General features: G+C 34.4%; 1 protein-coding gene across 1 annotated transcript in view; it reads left to right on the top strand.

Moving 5' to 3' along the window:
• Positions 1 to 23,778, top strand: part of NCAPG (non-SMC condensin I complex subunit G) — a 46,884-nt gene that overhangs the window by 22,483 nt on the left and 623 nt on the right. The window contains exons 12-20 of the mRNA XM_022566869.3: positions 321 to 431; positions 2,913 to 3,032; positions 8,776 to 9,003; positions 16,585 to 16,766; positions 17,041 to 17,215; positions 19,674 to 19,835; positions 20,054 to 20,192; positions 20,551 to 20,634; positions 22,865 to 22,940. Coding sequence (XP_022422577.1) covers positions 321 to 431; positions 2,913 to 3,032; positions 8,776 to 9,003; positions 16,585 to 16,766; positions 17,041 to 17,215; positions 19,674 to 19,835; positions 20,054 to 20,192; positions 20,551 to 20,634; positions 22,865 to 22,940 — 1,277 coding nt within the window. The remainder of the gene's footprint in view (positions 1 to 320; positions 432 to 2,912; positions 3,033 to 8,775; positions 9,004 to 16,584; positions 16,767 to 17,040; positions 17,216 to 19,673; positions 19,836 to 20,053; positions 20,193 to 20,550; positions 20,635 to 22,864; positions 22,941 to 23,778) is intronic.

The raw sequence follows: 23,778 nt of genomic DNA on the forward strand, positions 1-23,778 counted from the left end.
TAGATGGCAGCGAAATTTATGGAGGTAGCACAGGAGGAGGAATTTGGGTAATGATTGGTTAGTTCCCTTTTAGCCATTTTGAGTTTGGGAAGCCTGTGGACCATACAAGAGGAAATGTCTTATGGCAGTTTTATATATGAATCTGAAACTTAGAAAATAGTTGAACCAGCTTATAAATGGTAAGTTTTGTGACTGGATAAGGTGCAGGGAGTGTGTATAGAGACAACATATCTTGGACAAAAAGCCTCGAGAAAGTAAACATTTAAGGGATGGGCAGAATATATTTTTACTAATGCTGAATATTTTGTGTTTCATTTTAGAATGATGCTGAAACACTACAGAAGTGTCTTATTTTATGCTATGAACTGTTGAAACAGATGTGCACTTCAACAGGTATAGGTGCAACCATGAATGGCATCATTGAATCTTTGGTATGTTGGTGCACTTTGAGGCTTTATTTTAGCTCACGCCTTCATCATTTTATAAGTAATATGTTCCTTGGGGTTCAAAAGAATGAAAAGACGATTTTAAACATCTGATAAATATAAATGGTAAAAAAGAAAAAATAATACAGTGGCTGCTTCATATTGTGAGGATTAGATTAAGATAATGCATGTAAATGACCTGGTATATAAGTTATAATTATTCCTTTAGAAAGTTTGAAAAAATTATTTTATGCTGGAAAGAGATGCAGAATATCTTCATTTTTTGAATAGTAAGAGGAAATGCTGAGGTACATAAGAAATATTTAAGTACCAGAATTTTGCTGTGTAGAAAGACTGAGAATATATATATATATTAATATGTTATATTAATTATATTAATATAATATATATTATATATTAATATATATAATATATATATTATATATATTATTATATATTTAAGGACTTTACTAAAGTAACCCTTCATAGGTAATCTCCATTTTACTGACCAGAGGGATATAAATACCACAAGCCTTTAGAACCACATTGTCTGATAGAAATATAATGCAAACCACATGTAACTTTAAAATTTTTAGTAGCCACATTTAAAAATTAAAAAGAAATGTGAAATTAATTCTAATATACATTAATTTAAATATATTTTAATATATTTAACCCAGTATACCCCAAATATTATAATTTCATCATTTAATCAATATTTTATTGCGATATTTTACATTCTATTCTTCATACTAAGTCTTAAAGCACATCTCAATCTGGACTAGTCATATTTCAAGTGTTCAGTAGCCACCTGTGGTTAATGGCGACAGTATTAGACATGCAGCTTTAGAGTATTCTTTTTAATAGTGCTACTTATCCAAAGCAAATTTTGAATGTATCCAACCTCTTCCAGGATTCTCCCCAAATTGTTTTTACTTGGGATTAGTGAAAAACAGCCAATGAATGTGATCTAAAATCTAGTTCCTTGGATTGTCATGAGTTTCTAAATATAGTAAAGAAAACCAATTATTGTTTATAACAGTCCAGAGCTGATTAAAACTAGATCTGTTAAACCGTTAGAATTTAGTTTTATTTTTAACAAAGCAGATGTCTAGTGAAAAGTGATACTTTTAAAGTTCTGCTTGTATACTTTATGTCTGGTTCTATTGCAAGAGAATGATAAATGATGGTATAATTAATTGCACAGTTGAAGTAGTAGATATGAAGACTTACATATATATGTGGGGAAACACTATTGAGGGAAGAAAGAACACAAAATTGAATGGTCATAATGATTTTAAGTATATAAAAACAATCTGTCTAAAGATTGAAAGAGACTATAGAGGGATGTAAATGAGTAAGGTATTTAAATATAGGAGTTATAATATTTTAATGAAATTACTGTGCTTTAAATAAAAATCATCTATTAAGTGAACAAATATTTATTGAACATCTATACACCCAGTGCTGGGGATAGAGTGTATATGGTGTACAGAACACATATAGACTGCCCTTTTTGGATCTTCCGGTCAAGTGAGGGGGGGCATCAATCAAATAAACAAGTGAAAGCTTATGCCATTGATAATTGCTGTGAAGAAGAGCTTTATGGTCATATGTGAATTTATGATAATGAGATTTCATCTGTTTATGGAAGGTGACCTTGAGGTGATGTTTGAGTAGATGTTAACTATGTGACAAAGAGGGAAGAATGATCTAGACCTACTCTCTTCAGTATGGTAGCCACCAGCCACATGTGGATATTAAAAACCTGTGGCTATTAAATCTAGTCCAAATATATATATATATTTATACATATTTATAAATGTAAAACTACATTGGGTTTCAAACGCTTAGTACAGACAACAGAGATTATCTCAATTTTTTATAAACATGAAAAAAGCCACAGCTAAAAAACAAATCTCAATTTTTTAACATTGATTACATGTTGTATTGATAATATTTAGTCTATATTGAGTAAAATAAAATGTATTAAAATTAGTTTCATCTTTTTCTTTTCACTTTAATGTGGCTACTAAAAAATTTTTAAATGACATACTTGGCTTGCATTATATTTCTAGTGGACAGCACTGAATGGGAGGCATTGAAATCAGCTCAATTGAATAAACAGAGAGCAAGAGATAGCATGGTATAAGGTGATACTGGGAAAGACTACACAATGAGGTGTATCACATATTATGTTAAGGGGTTTTATCTTTTCTATGAGCATTGGGAAGCCATTGAGTCAGTTTTGGCAGGTGGAGGGAAGGTATCTCATGATCAGACTATATTTTGCTCTGACTGTATTCTTCTGTTTTACTGATTTAATATTTACCTTTTTTTAAACCAAAAGTTGACTTTTTTGGGTTAATAGACTACATGGAAATGAAGTAGGTCTGCGAAATCATACAGAAATTTGCATTTAAAAAAATATACTATTGTAAATTTCTTATCCTAGTCAAAATTATTTTAATTTCTAATTCATTTTAGATTCTTCCTGGAATAATAAGTGTTCATCCTACAGTAAGAAATCTGGCTGTTTTGTGCTTGGGATGCTGTGGACTACAGAATCAGGATTTTGCGAGTAAACACTTTGTATTACTATTGCAGGTAGGATTTATCTTGTGATTAAAATCTTGATTATACTTCTTGAGATAAATACTCAATCTGTGGTGATTTTGCTAGTATTATTAAGTTTAATTGATTCCAGGGCTTGTTGATGATGATGATTATGGATGACTTTTAAGGGCTCAGTTTTTATGTTTTGATTTTTTTGTTATTAAAACTTTTTTGTAGAAGAAAGATGAAATGTCAATTATTTAAGGTATTTAAAAAATTAATCATATAGCAAATATTTATTGAGTGTATATTATATGCCCAGCATTATTATAGACTTTAGAAAACAATAAGATAGGTAATGAAAAACATAAAAGTTGCTGTCCTAATGGAGCTTACATTTTAGAAGAGGAAATACACAATGAAAAATAAACAATATGTAGTATGTCAGATGGAAAAAAATAAAGCAGAGAAGGGGAATGAGGACTGGGAATAGGGAAAGGGAGCAGTTTGGTTTAGAAAGACCTCACTAATAAGTCAAAATTTGGGCTGCTACCAGAGGGAAGTGAGAATGAACCTTGTAGATCTGGGTAAGAGGTTTCCAAAGAGAGGGAAGAGCAGGGGAAGGGGTCCATCAGTAGGACTTTGCTTCACATATTAAAGGAGCGGGAGCTCATATGGCTAGGCCAGATTGAGCAAAGAGGAGAATAGTAGGAGAAATGATTTGCAGGCAGCTGGTCATCCATGTCTTCTAGGGATTTCTAGTCTGTAAAGATGTAGCCTTCACAGTGAATGAGATGGGAAAGAATTGGTAGTTTTTATTTTCTTTGTTTTTTAAAAATTTATCTGTTTATTTATTTGGTTGTGTCGGGTCTTAGTAGCGGCATGTGGGATCTTTTGTTGTGGCGTGGGCTCTTCATTGCAGCATGCAGCCTTCTCTCTAGTTGTGGTGTGCGGGCGTTGGAGCACATGGGCTCTCTAATTGTGGCCTGAGGGCTCTAGAACACAAGGGCTTAGTTGCCCAACCAGGGATCAAACCTGCATCCCCTGCATTGGAAGGTGGATTCTTAACCACTAGACCACCAGGGAAGTCCCAGAATTGGAAGATTTTGAGTAGGGGATTTTTATGCTGTGACTGGATATAGTGTTGGTTAGACCATGGGTTGGTTGGCAAACCTTTTTTCTAAAGGTCTAGAGAGTAAATATTGTAGACTTTGCAGGCCATGTGGTCTGTCTCAACTACTGCTTTGCTGTGGTAGTATGAAAACATCCATAGATGATATATAATTGAATAAGCGTAGTTGTAGATCAGTAAAACTTGTTATTTATGGACACTGATACTTAAATTTCTTATAATTTTAGCATATAATAATGAGATATTATTTTTTAACCATTGAAAAATGTACAATTATTCCTAACTTGGAGGCTGTATAAAAACAGGCAACAAACTGGCCCATGAGTCATAGTTTGCAGATCCCTTATAGTAACTATAGGGATACAGTATGGAAGGAAGGATACTCATAAGGAAGCTATTGCAATAATCCAGGAAAGAGGTGATGATGACCTGGACCAGGTGATTATTGGGGTCATGAGAAGTGATGGTAATTTAAGTTTGAAGACAATATCTATAGAATTTGCTGATAAATTTGATGTGGCGTGTGAGAGAAAGAAGTGGAAGAAAACAGGATTTTGGCCAGAATAACTGGAAAGATGGAATTGCCCTTTCCTGTGATGGGGAAAACAGAATCACAGGTTTTACGGCAGATAGGTGAGGTAAGGAGTTCAGTTTTGGACATGGTAAGTTTGAAGTTTGAGGTACAAGTGGATATATTGAATAGGCATTTTTAAGTGGGTTTGGAGATAGGAGAGAGGCCCAGGCCGGGGAGAGGAATCTGGAAGTCTTTATTCTGTAATAGTATCCAATGCCTAGAAACTGGATGTTACCTGACAAATGAGTATAGTTGGAGAGGAGATCTCAACTTTATAGTTCCCTAGGCCTCAGGTAACATTTAAGGTAAGAGAGATGAAGAGGAACCAGTAAAGACCAAGGTGAAGTAGATAGTTAGGGGAGAGTGTGATGTCCTAGAAGGCAAGTGAAGATGGTATTTTAGAGAGGCCAGGGTGACCTGTCTAATGCTGGTGACAGGTTGATAAGGATTCATTGTTGACCACTTTTGGCAAGTAAGGAAGTGTTTGGTGACTTTCATGTGCCGTAGTTTATGCACAGGGCAAAGCCTATTGGAGTGGTCCAAAGAGAATTATGGGAGAGGAATTGGAGACAGCCAGTGTATACTACTCTTTCAAGATTTTATTTTGTTAGGAGAAATGGAGTGGTAGCAAGAGAGGATATGGGGTAAAAAGAGTTTTTGGTTTGGTTTGAATTATTTTAGGATGGAGAAAATTACAGCCTGTTTGAATCCTAATGAGAATGACCCATTTGAAAGGAAAAAACGGAATATAGGGAAGAGAGGGCAGTTGCTAGAGTGCTACTGAGTAGACAAGAGGGGATTAAGTCTAGTGTATCAGTAGAATGCATTTGACTTTTTAACTCCTTTGGACATCTGTTTTAACATTTTTGGGCCTAGCTTTATTTGGAAAATATACTTCCCTCCACCTCCCCATGTAAAAAGACAGTGTGATTAATGTAGCCTCTTGGTGTTGTCAAACGTAATGGGATAAAAAAGCTGCAAGGAATTTTAGTGCAAATTGCTTGGCAACAGGTGAATGGGAGTGCTTTGCATGTTCAACTGGAAAATAACACATGACAACATGGATTATCATTTTTATGAAGATTATATTAAAAGACTCAACCAATAGTTGAATTTTCCCCCAACATAAAATCCTTATCTTGAAGCATCCTTTAATGTTGCATATGACATTGCCAAGAAAAAGAAAACATACAATTAGGGAGAAATTGGGGAAGTCATGTGTTCTGGAAATGGTCAAACTGTTTGTGACTTGTATCAAAGGAAGAAAATTAAAACCATACTTTTGTCAAAAGGCAGTCCTCAGAAATTTCATTTTGTTGTAATTTCCTTTTTTGGAGTACTTGACATCTAATCAGTTCATTTAATGTGCAAGGATTAAATTCCTGGCAGTGCTTTGTTTATATTTATCATCCCATGCTTGTTATCAGAGAAAAATTTCTATTATTGTGAGATCCTTTTGGAAACTTAGAATGTCAAGTATTATCTTTAAAATGGTGTACAGTTTCTTTTCAAAGAAACTGGAAGAAAAATCTTGGTACTTTGTCCAGATGAATCATTTATAGTGCTTGGCCATACATCTGGTTTTGCTCCAAGATGAATGAATGAATCTCCCTGTGTTATACAAAGTCATTACTATTTATATCAGCAGGTACTGGCATGAGTGATTCTGGTAGTAATTCTAAAGGGAGTCTTGTTTACTATTGTGAAATCTATTGGCTTTATAGGTGCCCAGGAAATAAAATACTACATTTTCAAAGAGGTTTTGCTAAGAAATTAAACCAGTAAGTTCTGTATTTCAATTTCCTGGTTTTCTAGAGGATGGGTCATTAAATGCTAGATTGACCCCTGGTCATTACTTTTTATTTAAGTGGAAGAAAAATCTTACTAGAAAATTTGATAGTGAAGGGTTCACTTATGTCTAGCTTATTAAGTATAGCACTTTTTACTCTACAAATGAGGCAAAATGTTCATTAAGATGCCCTATATACCATTATGAGTACTTATGAAAAATTGTATTGAGAAGTTGTTGTTTTCAAGTAGAGGAGATTAGAGTTAGACAACTATATAAAATTTCTAGTACTGCAGCAAAAGAAATACCATAGAACCCTTTCCAAAGACACATAAATTCACTTGACTTTTAAAGATGAAATGTGGATTTTGATCCTTTTAATTTTTGCTGACATAACATCAATAATAAGTGTTTTGGTCATTTCAGACAGAAGAAATTAATATGAATTTAATGCTTACAAGTGTCCTGGAGCATTAGGAAGTTATTTAATACTAACTCATACCCCATTTGACGGAGCTATAGGAGCCTTGATACTGTTTGCTCCTATATAATTTTCTGTAGTGAAAAAGAATTGTCAAAATCAAGTTCATGTGAAAAATAAATGAATGTTTCTTATCAAGACCATTCCATAATTTTACCTTAATTTCAAATCAAAACAGTTAATAGCAGCCTTGTCATAGAATTAAAATTTTTAAAAATGAAAGTTTAGGGTCTTTCCTGGTGGCGCAGTGGTTGAGAGTCCGCCTGCCAATGCAGGGGACACGGGTTCGTGCCCTTGTCCGGGAAGATCCCACATGCTGCGAAGCGGTTAGGCCCGTGAGCCATGGCCGCTGAGCCTGCGCGTCCGGAGCCTGTGCTCCACAATGGGAGAGGCCACAACAGTGAGAGGCCCGTGCACCGCAAAAAAAAAAAAAAAAAAAATGTGAATGATACCAGATACAAATGCAGTAAAATAAATTGTGTGTGGAATTTTGCCTATATTTTGAATGTTATTCTGAGGTGGGCTCTTATTAGGTCCTCAAAGGGGTTCACAATCAAAAGAATTTAACCACTGAGTAGATTCAATTATTTATCTTTATAAAGGTATTTTCAGAGCTATCATTGGAAGATTTTAGATAAAGGGAAAAGAGCAGTATTTTGGGGAGTAAGATATCAGTTTTTTTTTTTAATCAAGTTTTAGTAATAGAAATTGACTTAATAAATATATCCACACTTGTTAGAAAGGCAGGAGAGGGAAATTATTTCATTTAGAAATCTTTCTTAAATAAATATCCCATATTGAGAGCTATTGCTAGCCAGTGAGGGACTGAGAAGGACAAGGAAAACCAAGATGCTGTTGAGAGTAGCATGTTTAGAATTTGTAGAGAATAGTCATGACAGTACATTCTTATAAATAAGCATTTGGCTTTGGCAGATTTGCAAGTCTTGCCATAAGAAAATATGTAATAGATGTGTCTTGAAATTTCCTTCGAAGTTTTGTAATTTTGAGCCATTTTTCTCAATTCATTCATTTGACCAACTTGTGGGTGATTTTTCTTCATTCTATGGGCTAAGCTGTATAGCCAAGTAGCTTATTAGTGACCAAAATTTAAGTGTATTAAAAAATATAGTAAATCTTTTCATAGTAGGAATATTCAGCTCTATTTTTTTCATGGCTTTGAAATTTGGTATGTAAGAATTTGGTTTTCTTAAGTCAGGATAGATTCATACAAGCTGCTGGGTTTTATGGATTCAGGATAGACTCATAGAAACTGCTGGGTTTTATGGTTCACTTCCTTTTATAAAGAAGTCCAGTTCAATGAAAACTGAATTCACTATTAATGAAATCTGAATTTATTGAGCTAATAAGAGAAAAATTTCTGTAATGAAACTTGATAACCTAGAAGAGTACTGATGTTCCAATGAATGCTTTTCATTGGTTAGAACGTAATGTTTTTATCTTGATAGATGGCCCCAAACAATTGCAATATATTGAACAGTTTTTCTAGATCTTAAAAAAATAATAAAATCATAGTTAAACATATACTTTTTTGTATATAAAAGGAACAAATAATGTAATTCAGCTTGACTTTAGTTCAGGGATTTTTTTTGACTGAAGACAGAATTTTTCTGAAGGAAATATAAAAGTGTCATGGTATAAATAAAAAAAATAAAATAAACTTTAAGTTTTAAAAAATATTTATATAGACTTGACACTGTTGTTGCAATTAGATTAGTAATAAGATATATGTTAATTTTATGTAGCATAAACAATAAAAATATACCTAATTTGCTTTTGGTGGGGGATGTTTCGATTTAGGTTTTGCAAATTGATGATGTGACAATAAAAATAAGTGCTTTAAAGGCAATCTTTGACCAACTGATGGCATTTGGATTTCAACCATTTAAAACGAAAAAAATCAAAGCTATTCAAAGTGAAGGTGCAGAAGTAAACACTAATGAAGAGCAAGAGTCAAAAGAATCTGAAGAAGAGGCTGATACAGCCAAGAATGTTCTAAAACTACTTTCTGATTTTTTAGATAGCGAGGTAAGGAATAATCATAGCCCTATTATTGTGAAAGGTAATTGTCAGCATATATATGTTTATCCTCTTTGTATTTTTTAGGCTGAAGTTTAAACCTGGCTAACATTTTTTTTAAAATTTGCCTTTTGAATATTATAATTAAATCCTACTTTCACTTCTAATATATCTGATTTCTCACTATCAAATTACATTGTGTAGAGAATTGAAGTGTAAACAAAAATGAAATGACTATTGGGGGGGGTTATTTTTTCATCTTTTTTCTCTGTCTTTGTGATCTGTGACTTACAAGTTTCCCCCCCAAGGGTCTTAAGAAATAATTTAAAATAATCTTACATTGGGTGGGTGGAAGTTCTAAGATATGATATGGGATTAGATCTCTTTCCTTAGGGTACTCATGAACTACATTTTTATAGCATATGTAAACATTTAAATTATAAAATTTTTATATTTTTTTGTTGAGGTGAAATTGACATTACATTAACAATTTTAGAGTGAACAATTCATTGACATTTAGTACATTAAAAATATAGTGTAACCACTGCCTCTGATTTTTAAAACATTTTCATTATCCCAAAAGGAAACTACATATTAAGCAGTTGCTCCCTATTTCCCCTACCACCAGCCCCTAACAACTACCAATTTGCATTTTGTCTCTATGGATGTAACTCTTCTGGATATTTCCTATAAATGGAATCAGAAAATATGTGGCTTTGTGTCTGCTTTCTTTCACTTAGCTTGTTTTCAAGACTGTTGTGGCTTATATCACAAGCCTTCTTATGGCAGAATAATATTCCATTTTATGTATATACCAGAATTTGTTTAGCCATTCATCCACTGAAAGATATTTGGGCTGTTTCCACCTTTTGGCTATTGTGAATAGTGCTGCTATGAAGATGTATTTGTCTGAGTAGCTATTATCAATTCTTTGGGGTATATTTCTAGAAGTGGGGTTACTAGGTCATATATTAATCCTTTTTTGTTGTTTTTAGGATTTTACCCCTGATCCCTATCCCAACTAGTTAATTAATACATCCTCACATATTTATATATATATGTATTTTTGAGTGAGAACATTTAAGTTCTCTCAGCAAATTTCAGTAATACAGTAGTGTTATCAGCTAGTCACCATGTTTTACATTTGGTGTCTAGAACTTATTCTTTTTTTTCTTTTCTTTTTTTTTTTTTTTTTTTTTTAGATATAATAGAACTGATAGTATACCCTTTTCCATATTTCACCCACCCACCAGTCTGTGGCAACCATTTTTTCTACTCTGTTTCTATGAGTTTGACTTTTAAAAAGATTCTGCATATGTCACATCATGCAGTATTTGTCTGTCTTTGTCAGGCTGTTTCACTTAGCATAATGTTCTCAGGGTCTACCCCTGTTGTTGCAAATGGCAGGATTTCCTTCTTTTTATGGCTGAATAATATTGCACTATATATCTCACATCTTCTTTATTCATTCATTGATGGACACGTGGGTTGTTTCCATATCTTAGCTCTTGTAAATAATGAACATGGGCATGCAGCTATCTCTTTGAGATTCTATTTTCATTTCCTTTGGATATATACCCCAAAATTGGATTGTGTTTTTAATTTTTTGAGGAACTTCATTCTGCCTTCCAAAATGACTGTACCAGTTTACATTCCCACCAACACTGCACTAAGGTTCCCTTTTCTCCACATCCTTACCAACACTTCTCATGTCTTTTTGATAAAGCCATTCTAACAGTGTGAGGTGATATCTCATTGTAGTATTGATTTGCGTTTCCCTGATGATTAGTGATGTTGAGCAGCTTTTCATGTATCTGTCAGCCATTTGTATGTCTTCTTTGGAAAAATGTTTATCAATTCCTCTGACTATTTTTTAATCAAATTATTTGCTTTTTGCTATTGTGTATATGAATTCTTTATATATAATTTTGGATATTAATCCCTTATCAGATATGTAATTTGCAAATATTTTCTCCCATTCCATAGGTTGCTTTTTCATTTTGTTGATAGTTTCCTTTGCTGTGCAGAAGGTTTTCAGTTTGATATAGTCCCATGTGTTTATTTTTGCTTTTGTTACCTATGTTAAGGAGCTTACTATCCTGTTTTTTGTAGGCGTTTCATGATTTCATGTGGTAATTTCTTTAACTTTTTGAGGACTTGCCAAACTGTTTTCCATAGCAGCTGAACCATTTTACATTCCCACCAACAAAGAACAGGGTTCCATCCTTATCAACACTTGTTATTTTAAAATAATTTTGTTTTATTAATAAGAAAAAATTGTTAGTAAAATTTTTAGCCATCTTGTTTTGAATTGCCTTTCCCTAATAACTAATGATGAGTATCTACATGTGCTTTTTGGCTATTTGTATACCTTGTTTGGAGAAATATGTGTTCAAATCCTTTGCTCATTTTTAAATTGGGGTGTCCTTCAGAATTCTTTATATATTCTGGGTAGTAGATCCTTATCAGATAACTGATATGCAAATATTTTCTCCTATAGGTTGTCTTTTCAGTTTGTTAATAATGTCCTTAGATTTTTAAAAAGTTTTAAATTTTGATGAAGACTAATTTATATTTCCTTTTGCTGCTTGTGCTTTTGGTGTTGTATCTAAGAATACATTGCCAAATCAAAAGTCATGAAAATTTATCTCTGTTTTCTTCTAAAAGTTTTACTCCTTTAGCTTTTAATTTAAGTGGATTGGTGCATTTTCAGCTAATATTTGTACATGGTGTGAGGTAGAGGTCCAACTTCTTGGTTTGCGTGTGGACATCCAGTTGTCTGAGCATCATTAGTTGAAGAGACTATTCTTTTCCTATTGAATTGTTTTAGCACCATTGTGGAGGGGGAGAGAATCAATTGATCATAGGAATATGGGTTTATTTCTAGACTCTCAATTCTTTTCCATTGTTTGTGTCCACCCTTGTGCCATTACCTGACTGTTTTGATTCATGTAACTTCATAGTAAGTTTTGAAATCAGGAAGGTGAGTTTTCCAACTTTGGTTCTTTATTTTCAGTATTGTCTTGGCTATTTGGGGTATCTTGCAGTTCCTTATGAATTTGAGGATTGGCTTTTCCATTTCTGGAAAAAAGTCTATGGGAATTTTGATAGGGATTGCATTGAATATGTAGATTGCATTGGGCAGTATTGCCATCTTAATGTTATGTTTTCCAATCCATGAACTCGAATATCTTTACATTTATTTAGGTCATTTTTAATTTCTTCCAGAAATGGTATATAGTTTTCAGGGTACATGTTTTTTACTTCCTTGATTAAATTTATTCCTATATATTTTATTTTGATTGCTATTGTAAATTGAATTGTTTTCTTAATTTCCTTTTTTGGATTGTTCATTTTTGTTGTATAGAAACTCAACTGTTCTGTGTGTGGATTTGATTTCGTATCCTGCAACTTGGCTGCATTCATTTGTTAGCTCTTGTACAATAGTTTCCGTGTGTGTGTGTGTATTCTTTGGGATTTTTTCTATAAGACCAAGTCATCTGTGAAGAGACAGTTTTAATTCTTCCTTTGCAATTTGAATGTCTTTTATTTGTTTTTCTTGCCTAATTTCTCTGGCTAGAACTTGCTGTACAATCTTGAATAGCAGTGGTTAAAGCAGGCATCCTTGTCTTGTTTCTGATCTTAGGGGGAAAGTTTTCAGTCTTTAACCATTGAGTATGATGTAGATTCTTCATAAATGCCCTTTTTTATTTTGAAGAAGTTATCTTCTGTTTTTTTTTCCCAGTCATAAAAGCATGTTTAATTTTGTCAATGGTTTTTCTACATCAATTGAAATGATTATGTGATTTTTTTTTTTTTTTTTTTTTTTTTTGCGGTACACGGGCCTCTCACTGTTGTGGCCTCTCCCTGTTGTGGCCTCTCCCGTTGCGGAGCACAGGCTCCGGATGTGCAGGCTCAGCGGCCATGGCTCACGGGCCTAGCTGCTCCGTGGCATGTGGGATCTTTCCGGACCGGGGCACGAACCCGTGTCCCCTGCATTGGCAGGCGGGCTCTCAACCACTGTGCCACCAGGGGAAGCCCATGATTTTCTTTTTTAATTGCTATGGTACATTACATTGCTTGATTTTCTTATGTTGAACCACCCTTGCATTCCTTGGATAAATCCCACTTGGTTATGGTGTATAATCTTTTTAATATGTTGTTGGATTCCATTTGCTAGTAATTTATTAAAGATTTTTACATCTGTATTCATAAGGGAAATTGGTCTGTAGTTTCCTTGTATTGGTCTTTGTCTGCCTTTGGCATCAGTGTAATACTGACCTCATAAACTAAGATGGGAGTTGTTTTCTTCTCTTCTATTATTTTGGAAGACTTTGAGAAAGATTGGTGTCAAGTCTTCTTTAAATATTTGGCAGAATTTACTAGTGAACACATCTGGTCTTGGACTTTTCTTTTGGAGAGGTTTCTGATTTCCTTATTCAATCTGTTTATTGTTATAGGTCTGTTCAGATTTTCTATTTCTTCTTGAGTCTATTTTTGTAATTTGTGTGTTTCTAGGAACTGGTTCATTTCATCTAGGTTGTTTAATTTGTTGGTATTCAGTTCTTATTATTCGTTTGTAATCCTTTTTATTTCTGTAAGGTCAGTTGTAATGTCCCTGCTTTTATTTCTGATTTTAGTTATTTGCATCTTCTTTTTTTCTTTGTTAGTCTAACTCAAGGTTTTTCAATTGTGTTCATCTTTTCAAAGAACCAACTTATGGTTTCATTGATTCTCCCCGCCCCACCCCCAATTTTCTATCTCTTTTTTAGTTCTTTGAAGTGTAAAGGTATTGATTTGAGATTTTTTTTTTAAATGTAGGCATCTACTGCTATAAATTTCCCTCTGAACACTGTTTTTGATGCACACCATAAGTTTTTGTTTGTTGCATTTTCATTTTTATTCATCTAATTATTTTCTTTTTTTTTTTTTTTGGCTGCTTTGGGTCTTTGTTATTGTGCTCAGGTTTTCTCTAGCTGCAGCGAGCGGGGGCTACTCTTCGTTGTGGTACACGGGCTTCTCATTGTGGTGGCTTCTCTTGTTGCAAGCTCGGGCTCTAGGCACGCATGCTTCAGTAGTTGTAGCTTGCAGGCTCAGTAGTTGTGGCTTGTAGGCTCTAGAGCGCAGGCTCAGTAGTTGTGGCGCACAGGCTTAGTTGCTCTGTGGCATGTGGGATCTTCCCAGACCAGGGTTCGAACCCATGTCCCCAGCATTGACAGGCGGATTCTTAACCATTGCACCACCAGGGAAGCCCCCATCTAATTATTTTCTAATTTCCATTTTGATGACTTCTTTGACCTTTGGTGTGTAAGAAGAGTGTATTGTTTAATTTACAGGCTTGTGAATTTTACAGCTTTCGTCTCTTGTTGCTTTTCAGGTGTATTCCATTGTAGTTGGAGAAGATATTTTGTATAATGTCATTCTTTATGAATTTATTAAGACTTGTTTTGGGCCTAGTATAGCCTCTGTTCTTGAGAATGTTCCATGTGCACCTGAAGAATGTGTAGTCTGCTATTTTGGGGTGGAGTGTTCTATATGTTTGGTAGTTCTAGTTCGTTTATGGTGGTGTTCAAGTCCTCTATTTCCTTATTGGTCTGTCTAGTTGTTCTATTACAGAAAGTGGAGTATTGAAGTCTTCAGTTATTATTATAGAGCTGTCTATTTCTCCCTGCAATTCTGTCAGTGTATGTTCATATATTTTGGGGCTCTGTTGTTTGTTGTGTATATGTTTATAATTATCTTTTTGATGAATTGACCTTTTTTAAATCAATATTTAATGTCTTTTGTATATTGTAACAGTTTTTTACTTCACATTTGGACTGCAGAATGGTGGAAATAAGTCCTTCCTTATCAGTATTTTCTTTTTTTTTCTTTTATCTTTATTGGAGCATAATTGTATCAGTATTTTCTTAAATTTTGAGTTATTAGCCAAGTGATAGACTAACTGCTCATTGGCAGTTGTCTAGTGCTGTGGGCTTGCTGACATTGCATAGATGGAAAACTGTTGCACATGAAAACTCTTTGACAGTAGATGAATGGTTTTTGTTTTTTTAAATAGTGCAGGTACATTAATCTTCTTTTGGCTAAACTATACTCTGTGGCTTTGATTTTATTTTTGTCATAAACACTAAAAAATCTTGACTTCCTTGACTGTCCTCTGGGCCATAAATAATAGTTTTTCACATGCTTTAAAGACTTGTAGTCCTGTCCCAATTAAAATTCCCATATTAGAAATTTTTAAAAAGACAGAGGGCATGCAGCCTTTGGAGTTGGAGACTTAAAGATTTGTGTTCTGGTAATGTCTGTGAATCTTCAATAAGGTATTTACTATCTCTGTCCTGTTTCCTTATCTTTAAAATGGGAATAATGATGCCTATTCAGTGGGATAATTCTTTAATTTAGTCAACAAATATTTGAGAGCTATTTATGTGCCAGTCATTATATGCTCTAGAGAGTACAATGCTGAGTGGAACAAAGTCTCTGCTCTCATGGTTGTTGTGAGCCCTAAATGAGTTTGTATGTGGAAAGCACATGCCAGTACCCTGGCACTTATTAATCTTATCAACCTCTACATTTTTCTTCTTATTTTTGAGTTTTGAAAAATTTCTGAAATAGTTCTTGTATCTGCTCATTCCTCTGTTTTTCCTCCTGTCCCCTCTAGTTTAGACTTGTCTTTCATTCCCAGATTATGGCCTGTCTAGATAATTTTCCTGAAATCTCATTCAAATCTTATCTCCTTACCCTTTCAAAAATCTTCAACCATATTTCTTTACCTAATTTTCGAGGTCTCTCTAATCTGATCACTGAGCAAACTTACTTTCCATCAATAATAATAATCACTGACATTTGTTGAGGATTTACTGTGTAGATAGCACTCCTTAGAGCTTTACATGTATTATTTCTTTGTGCTTTTTGATAAGTAGTTTTATTATCCCTTTTTTTGTATATGGAAAAAGTGAGGCACAAAGAAATTAAGTAATATGCACAGGATCAGATCATGCAGCTAGGAAGTGTCAGAGGCTTGAATTTAATTCAGGCTTAATAACCAATATTTTTAATTACTACTCTTTTATATCTGTACCTGCATTTGAATACCACTACATCTTTTCCATTTTCTTCTCTAGGTTTGTTTTGGTTTCTCTTTCTAGGAATGCCTTTTTCTACTTGTACACTTTCTATTCACATTTTACCTATTATTCACACACATTGCCACACCCACCTCTGGAGCTTTCATTTATAGGCACCTCTGATGGCAGAGACCATTACTGAAGGTTTTCTGTATCTTAGCACCATGATAAGTGTTTAATACATATAGTTTTGATTTCTGGTTTCATACTATTATAAGATCTTTTGGTTTTTCTAAAGAGTTTAAAAGGAATTGAAGTTTTCATAGCTAGACTAATAATTTGTCACATAGCCTTAACCTAAAAGGAAAAAACAAAATCTTTTTATGTGCCTTTAAAATAATTCATAATAACAGGAATGATTTTGGATAGTTTATATACAAATACTTATTTTAGGCTGCAATGTAAGGCTTAAAAAGGAAATACAAATAAAAAATTTCTTTTAAATGAAAGTCATTTTCAATAGGTGTCTGAACTCAGGACAGGAGCTGCAGAAGGACTAGCCAAGCTGATGTTCTCTGGGCTTTTGGTCAGCAGCAGGATTCTTTCTCGTCTTGTCTTGTTATGGTACAATCCTGTGACTGAAGAGGATGTTCGACTTCGACATTGCCTAGGCGTGTTCTTCCCAATGTTTGCTTATGCAAGCAGGTATTTAGTCATATCGATAAATCAAAATCTAACTTGAAGTTAAATTCAGGCTCCCTATGAGTCATATCTATAGTATTTTGTTGTTAATATTCTTTTTCTTCAGTGGTAAGTGAAGAACTTACTTAGATTCTATCTACCTGAATTATTTGGCTCTTTCCTAGATGAATATGTACTCTGTCTTGGTGGGGTGCATTTAATATATAATGTTGTTGCTGCTTTTTAAAGAATCATATGTTTTTTCTTTGCCAACATACCTCAAATTGTTTTTCAATAGGACTAACCAGGAATGTTTTGAAGAAGCCTTTCTTCCAACTCTACAAATACTGGCCAATGCCCCTGCATCTTCTCCTTTAGCTGAAATAGACATCACTAATGTTGCTGAGTTACTTGTAGATTTGACAAGACCAAGTGGATTAAATCCTCAGGCCAAGAATTCCCAAGATTATCAGGTAGGTGAGTATGTTAGCCTGTGGATGGTCTAGGGATGCTAACTAGCATGCTTTGGTAAAATAACCCCTCTCATAGATTCTTTGAAATAGTGAGAAGCTACATATAGATCTTGAGATTTCTAGTTTATATGATAGCACATAACACAAAGCAAGAAAAAGAAAAAGATCTTTTGCAACTATGTGGGTGGACCTAGAGGGTATTATGCTTTGTGAAGTAAGTCAGAGAAAGACAAATACTCTGTTATCACTTATATGCAGACCCTAAAAAGTAAAACGAATGAATATAACAAAACAGACACAGTTATAGAGGACAAACTAGTGGTTACTAGTAGGGAAGGGGAGGGGAGAGGGACAAGATAGAGATAGGGGATTAAGAGACCTAAACTACTATGTATAAAATAAACTACAAGGATTACTGTACAGCACAGGGAAATGTAGCCATTATTTTATAATAACTTGAAATGGAGAATAATCTATAAAAATATTGAATCACTCTCTTGTGCACCTGAAACTAATATAATATTGTAGATCAACTATAATTAAAAAAAAATCTTTTGGGAAATGGGGAGATAATCATATAAAAATAGAAGTAATCAGTGCTAACATTTTTGCTACTGAAGAGAAGTTACCGAAAATTCATGATCCTTACTACCCCCTCCCCACCTAGTTCTGGCTGTTAATCATTCTGAATAATGACCTGTTATGTAGGACTCATTGAGTCCTCAGTTGTTGGCTTACCTGCTCTGTTTCTGATACAAGGAGGAGAATTCAAAGATTGAAACTCACCTCAAGCTTAGTTTTGTTTTTAATTCAAAGAAGATATAGTAAGTGCATACTCTCCTACAAATTACATGTAAGCTGGTTTTTAACCCTTTAATATCATTTGATCAAACATTCACCATATTGAAAATTAATGTGTTGATTATTTCAGATGCCAGCTGATTAAGTTGAAAATATTGGTCTTCTGTTTTGTTACTTAGTGACTGCATACTTCATTTGAGTTACTATGTTACATGTTATTGGAAAGAAGATTACAATGGATATTAAGGCAAAATATAGTAAGGGTCAGTGATATAGCTACTAAGTGCTTTAGCACTTTAGAAGATGGCAGGTTTCATGTGGTATGGGTGATGAGTACAGCATTACTAGCTTTAAATCTCACTGCGTAAAATTCACTTAGACCTTGTTGGGATTTGGGGAGTGGTTTGGATAGAGAGAAAGACTTTTAGTAAAGGTGATTAAATGTAGCTGGTAGTACAAGTCATGTTGGGGAACTGTGGAAAAAATCTTGTCAGCTAAGGATCCTGAATAGGTCTGTTAGGGAAGAACATTAGGATAGGGAATTTGGAGTTGACTCTGTTTGCAGGGCGTATAATGAAAGGGTATAACGAAAGGGTTAACGGGATGACAGTTACTTATTAGGAAGATTAATTTGGTGGTCAGTTTCATTAGGTGAGGTGAATTGGTAAGAGGAATAGGGAGAGAATATTAATAAAGAGGGCAGTTAAAAGTTGATATAATTAGGAGATAAAAGCTTACAGAAAAAGAATAATGTAAAGTAGTAGAAAGTAGACAGAAAAAAGTAGTAGAAATTGACAGAAAAAAAATTACGGGTAGAAAAGCCTAGAAGAACGAACTTTGTGTGAGGCAAGGGAGATGGAGGAATCCAAGATAACTCTGAGGTCCTAAGTGTGGGTGACAGAAGACTTCAAAGAAGCTGTTGACATTAGGGCGTACTCTCATGATCAGCATCTTGGAGGAGTGAGGGAAATAGATTGGGCAGAGGAAGAAGTTGAACTGTCATGCAGTCTTTTTTTGCGGTACGCGGGCCTCTCACTGTTGTGGCCTCTCCCGTTGCGGAGCACAGGCTCCAGACGCGCAGGCTCGGTAGCCATGGCTCATGAATCTAGCCGCTCCGTGGCATGTGGGATCTTCCTGGACTGAGGCACAAACCCGTGTCCCCTGCATCGGCAGGCTGACTCTCAACCACTGCGCCACCAGGGAAGCCTTGTCATGCAGTCTTAAGGTCCCAGCTGATCTCACAGAAGTTCCAGAATTGGGATAGTTCTTTGCTTTGTCCAGAATTGAAACAAGGCTAGGCTGTTGTACCTGTACATCTACAAGTTATTGAATGTGGACTAACCCTTGCGGGGAAGGTGTGACCTTAGGCAGAGCCCATTGTCTTCAGCTTGGATCAGTTCTGCACCTGGGAACTTTTAGCCTCCATAACTCGTGGTAGCCTGGAGAATGAATGGTCAGTAGTAAAGCAGATGGATCTGAGCCCTGTACCATAGCATCCACTCTATAAGAAGGGGAGCTCACATGGGGAGGACTATGATAATTTTGTTTTAGACATTTTGGATTATGTCAAGATAATTAGTTGGAAATGATAGATGTGTCAGACTGTATTGTAATCATACCATTTCAATTGACAAGGATTTTTCTCTTGATTTTCCAGGCCTTGACAGTTCATGACAATCTGGCTATAAAAATTTGCAATGAGATCCTAACATGTCCATATTCACCAGAAATTCGGGTCTATACGAAAGCCTTGAGTTCTTTAGAACTCACTAGCAGTCTTGCTAAAGATCTTCTGGTTCTACTGAATGAGATTTTGGAGGTAAGTAGTTTCTAGTCACTCTTAATGTGTATAAATTTTTATCGAAGTAGAATTTACATGATTCTATTTATGCATACATTAGTATGCTGTGACTTTGCTCATTTGAAGTAAATATTTCCTTCATAAATTTAATAGAATTTTTAGAATGTTGTATTATCAGTATATAGCGTTTTTGAAAGAAGATTAGAAAATGCATTAAAAAAAGTTTTCTGTTACAGCAAGTAAAAGATAGAATGTGTGTGAGAGCTTTGGAGAAAATCAAGGTTCAGTTAGAAAAAGGAAATAAAGAACATGGTGACCAAGTTGTAGCGGCACAGGATGACAACACAACTACAACTGTTTTTCAAAGTGAAGATGGTAATGACATACTAACCTGAGTATTTTTAAGATTCTGTCCTTTTCATCTTTACTGAGATACATTGTTTTCCTCCTCTAACATATATGTGATTGTATGTCAGAAATGGAAGAAAAGTTTTTCTAATTAAATCCCCTTAGGAAAGTGTATTACTGAGAAGTGTTCACTCACCATATGACCATGCATACTATGTTCCTAAGAGTTTTGCTTGCTTATTTTCCAGTGTTCACATTTTTTTGGAACACTTACGATAAATTTTCAATAGCTGCTGTTGGGACTGGTTGTCATTGATTTGATCATTTAAAGTATTTCATGAGGCTAGTTTTAGTTCATTAATAATTGTATTATTTCCTTTAATAGAAAACAACAAAGAAGTATATATAACTCCTGTCAAGGATGTAAAAGCAACCCGAATGAAATCCACTCAGCAAAAGACCAACAGAGGTAATATATGGATTGACTAGCTTTTTTAAAAAATAAATTTATTTATTTATTTATTTAGTTTTGGTTGCATTAGATTCTTCATTGCTGCACATGGGCTTTCTCCAGTTGCAGCGAGTGGTGGCTTCTCTTGTTGTGGAGCACGGACTTGAGGCACGTGGGCTTCAGCAGTTGTGTGTGGGCTCAGTAGTTGCGGTGTGCAGGCTCTAGAGTGCAGGCTCAGTAGTTGTGGCGCCCGGGCTTAGTTGCTCTGCGGCATGTGGGATCTTCCCGGACCAGGGATTGAACCCGTGTTCCCTGCATTGGCAGGTGGATTCTTTTTTTTTTTAATTTATTTATTTATTTTTGGCTACATTGGGTCTTCATTGCTGCATGCAGGCTTTTCTCTAGTTGCGTCGAGCGGGGGCTACTTTTCGTTGCAGTGTGCGGGGTTCTCATTGTGGTGTCTTCTCGTTGTGGAGCATGGGCTGTAGGCGTGCAAGCTTCAGTAGTTGTGGCTTGCAGGCTCTAGAGCGCAGGCTCAGTAGTTGTGGCACACGGGCTTAGTTGCTCCATGGCATGTGGGATATTTCTGGACCAGGGCTTGAACCCATGTCGCCCACATTGGTGGGCAGATTCTTAACCCCTGTGCCACCAGGGAAGTCCCCTGGATTGACTAACCTTATAATAAAACTTTTCAGTTTTGTTATCCAGTGAAATACTTTGTTTCCTTAAATAGGTATAAAGATCATTCATTGTCTTCAGTATCCTTAACTTTCTTTTTGATTTGTTTTAGCTGATATTAGGTTTTGCTTTGTGTCTAAAAGACATCAGTGTTGCTTCAAGTGCTTTTGATTGAAAGAAATATGATGCAAAAGATCATACTGCAAAGGACTATTTGGGTTAAATTAAGATTTTTATTATCAAATGATGAACAATGATTTTATATTTATATTATCAGTTGTTTGTGGTCTGTCCTTTATATGATTAAGCATTTTTGTCCCTTTTATCCTCCTAGTATTTTTCTAGGCTTCTGTTTTCCGTTTTATTTCATATTTTCCCAACATAATTTATTTTCAAAGGGATATCCAACAATAGGGGATTTGCTGGAATAAAGTAAATGTTGACTATTAGGGGATCACTTAGAAAAAAAAATGTGAAATTCAAGGTCTTTTTAATCTTTTATTATTTTCTTATTACAAAAGCAATGCATGCTTATTACAGAAGAATCAGAAAACACATCCAAGCAAACTAATCAAAAGAATGCTAATAATTCCACCTATGAACCAACCATTATTTTAATCCTTGAAAAATATTTTTTTGAGGCCCTTTTCTGTGTAGACTTAATTTTTTTCTAAATGGAAAAAAGTAATATTGTTTTGTAGCCAATCAGTTATTTAAATGCTTATTGCTGGCTAATTGTTTCACATTACTCCCATATTGTTGGATGTTTTCTTGGGGATAACTGCATTAGAAGTTTACAAGCAAATATGTACAGTTGGAAGAAAACAGAAAGAAAAAGTCTCACTTGAATAAGTAGGGTATATAAATTTCAACCAAATGATCATACTGAATAATCTGCTTTTGATCAGATTGGTTTTAGTCATGTATAAGAACTACACCTCTTTTTTTTTAATAGCTCAAACTTCATTTATATATGCTATTTTATTATCATAAATGAGCATCACAGGCCACTTCACTGCTTAACCTTGTGAATTTTTAGCTAGAATTTTTGTAACCCCCCAGCATATAAAGGGCTTTAATTTTTATACTGAAATGTTTTAGAACACACATTTGAATTGACCATGTATATGTTCAAATATTTTATAATAAACTATACCTTACTGATTAAAGTTTTATTTATTTAGGATCTGTTTTATGGGCTTAATCTCTCTTTTTAACCTTAATTTTCATTAGGTTCTCCATATACCTTGTGCTATGAGGTACTTTCTTTATATAACATTTTTCACATGCTTCTTTCCCCCAAATAAATTTAACAAAATTTGCCACCTATAACTCAATTTCCATCTTTTCCCTTGCCTATTATAAGAGCTTACAAAAGAAATTAGTAAAATTTTGATCTTGCTGGGGTTCCTTTTCTCCATGGTGTTGATCATTTGTATCAAGGTGGCTAGAAACTAGGAGGAAAGGGTGTTGAAGAGGGAAAAATAAAGGATTTGGGTAGCCCAGAAAACAGGTTAAAAATGAGCAATTGATAATAGATTTTGATAATGATTTATATACTGTCTTTAAGGACGGAGAAAAGTGATAGCTTCAGCTAGAACGAACAGGAGACGTCAGACTGTTGAGGCTGAGGCTGACTCTGAAAGGTATGCATGCACATCTAGAATATGTAAAGAGGTTTATCGTCATTTAAAAAAAATGTCTAGAAGTAAAAAAAAAAAAAAATTGTAGTTTGTTTATACTGTGATTATTTAACAAGATAATCCGTGAAAATTTACAGCTTTTTAGATTATGTATCTAAGAGCATTTGACTTCCTCTGGCTTGTGTGCTTTTCCTGTTCGTTGACATGGCTTTTAGTACTAGGTAGTTATCTTTATGTTCTTTCAAATTGTATTTCCATGTATTCCTCTAATTATAAGATCATGTATGTATGACTTCTCTGAACTTGAATTAGCAAACTATTTAGATTCAGATTTGGGTTTTCTACATTTATAATGATAGAATAATTCTGCCTATAATTTGGATGATATTAGTTATATAGTTTATTTTTGGTTTCTGCCAATAAGCCATTGTTGGAAGCTGTCTACAGCTGTCTTGCATTCATTCATTCATAGGTAAAATGTATATATGTTCAGTTTATAACTTTAGATCGTTTTAATTAAAGTATCTTTTGGGGAAACTTGCTGTTTACAGTGTTTTAGGAATGTATTGCCTAAATAAATAGAACTTATTTTTTCACTACTTGAGTTTCCAAAAAAACTCTTGGGCAGTTGTTATGGTTCCTGTTTAATTACAAGCTTCGTTATAGAAGTTTGGGTTTTTGTTTTTTGCTTTTTTCTGTATAATACCAGGTTCCATGTAGATATAAAAAAAAATTAGTTAGGTTTTCCATGGTTCACTTTGCTGGATAGCCAATCGGTGTTTTTTGGTTTTGAGATTTCAGTTTTAAGCTTAATGGAATCAGGATATCAATCACACACGGA

The sequence above is a fragment of the Delphinapterus leucas genome, chromosome 5 (assembly GCF_059928025.1).
Source record: "Delphinapterus leucas isolate spDelLeu-1000000601 "Yukka" chromosome 5, BTC_Dleu_Yukka2, whole genome shotgun sequence".
NCBI lineage: Eukaryota > Metazoa > Chordata > Mammalia > Artiodactyla > Monodontidae > Delphinapterus > Delphinapterus leucas.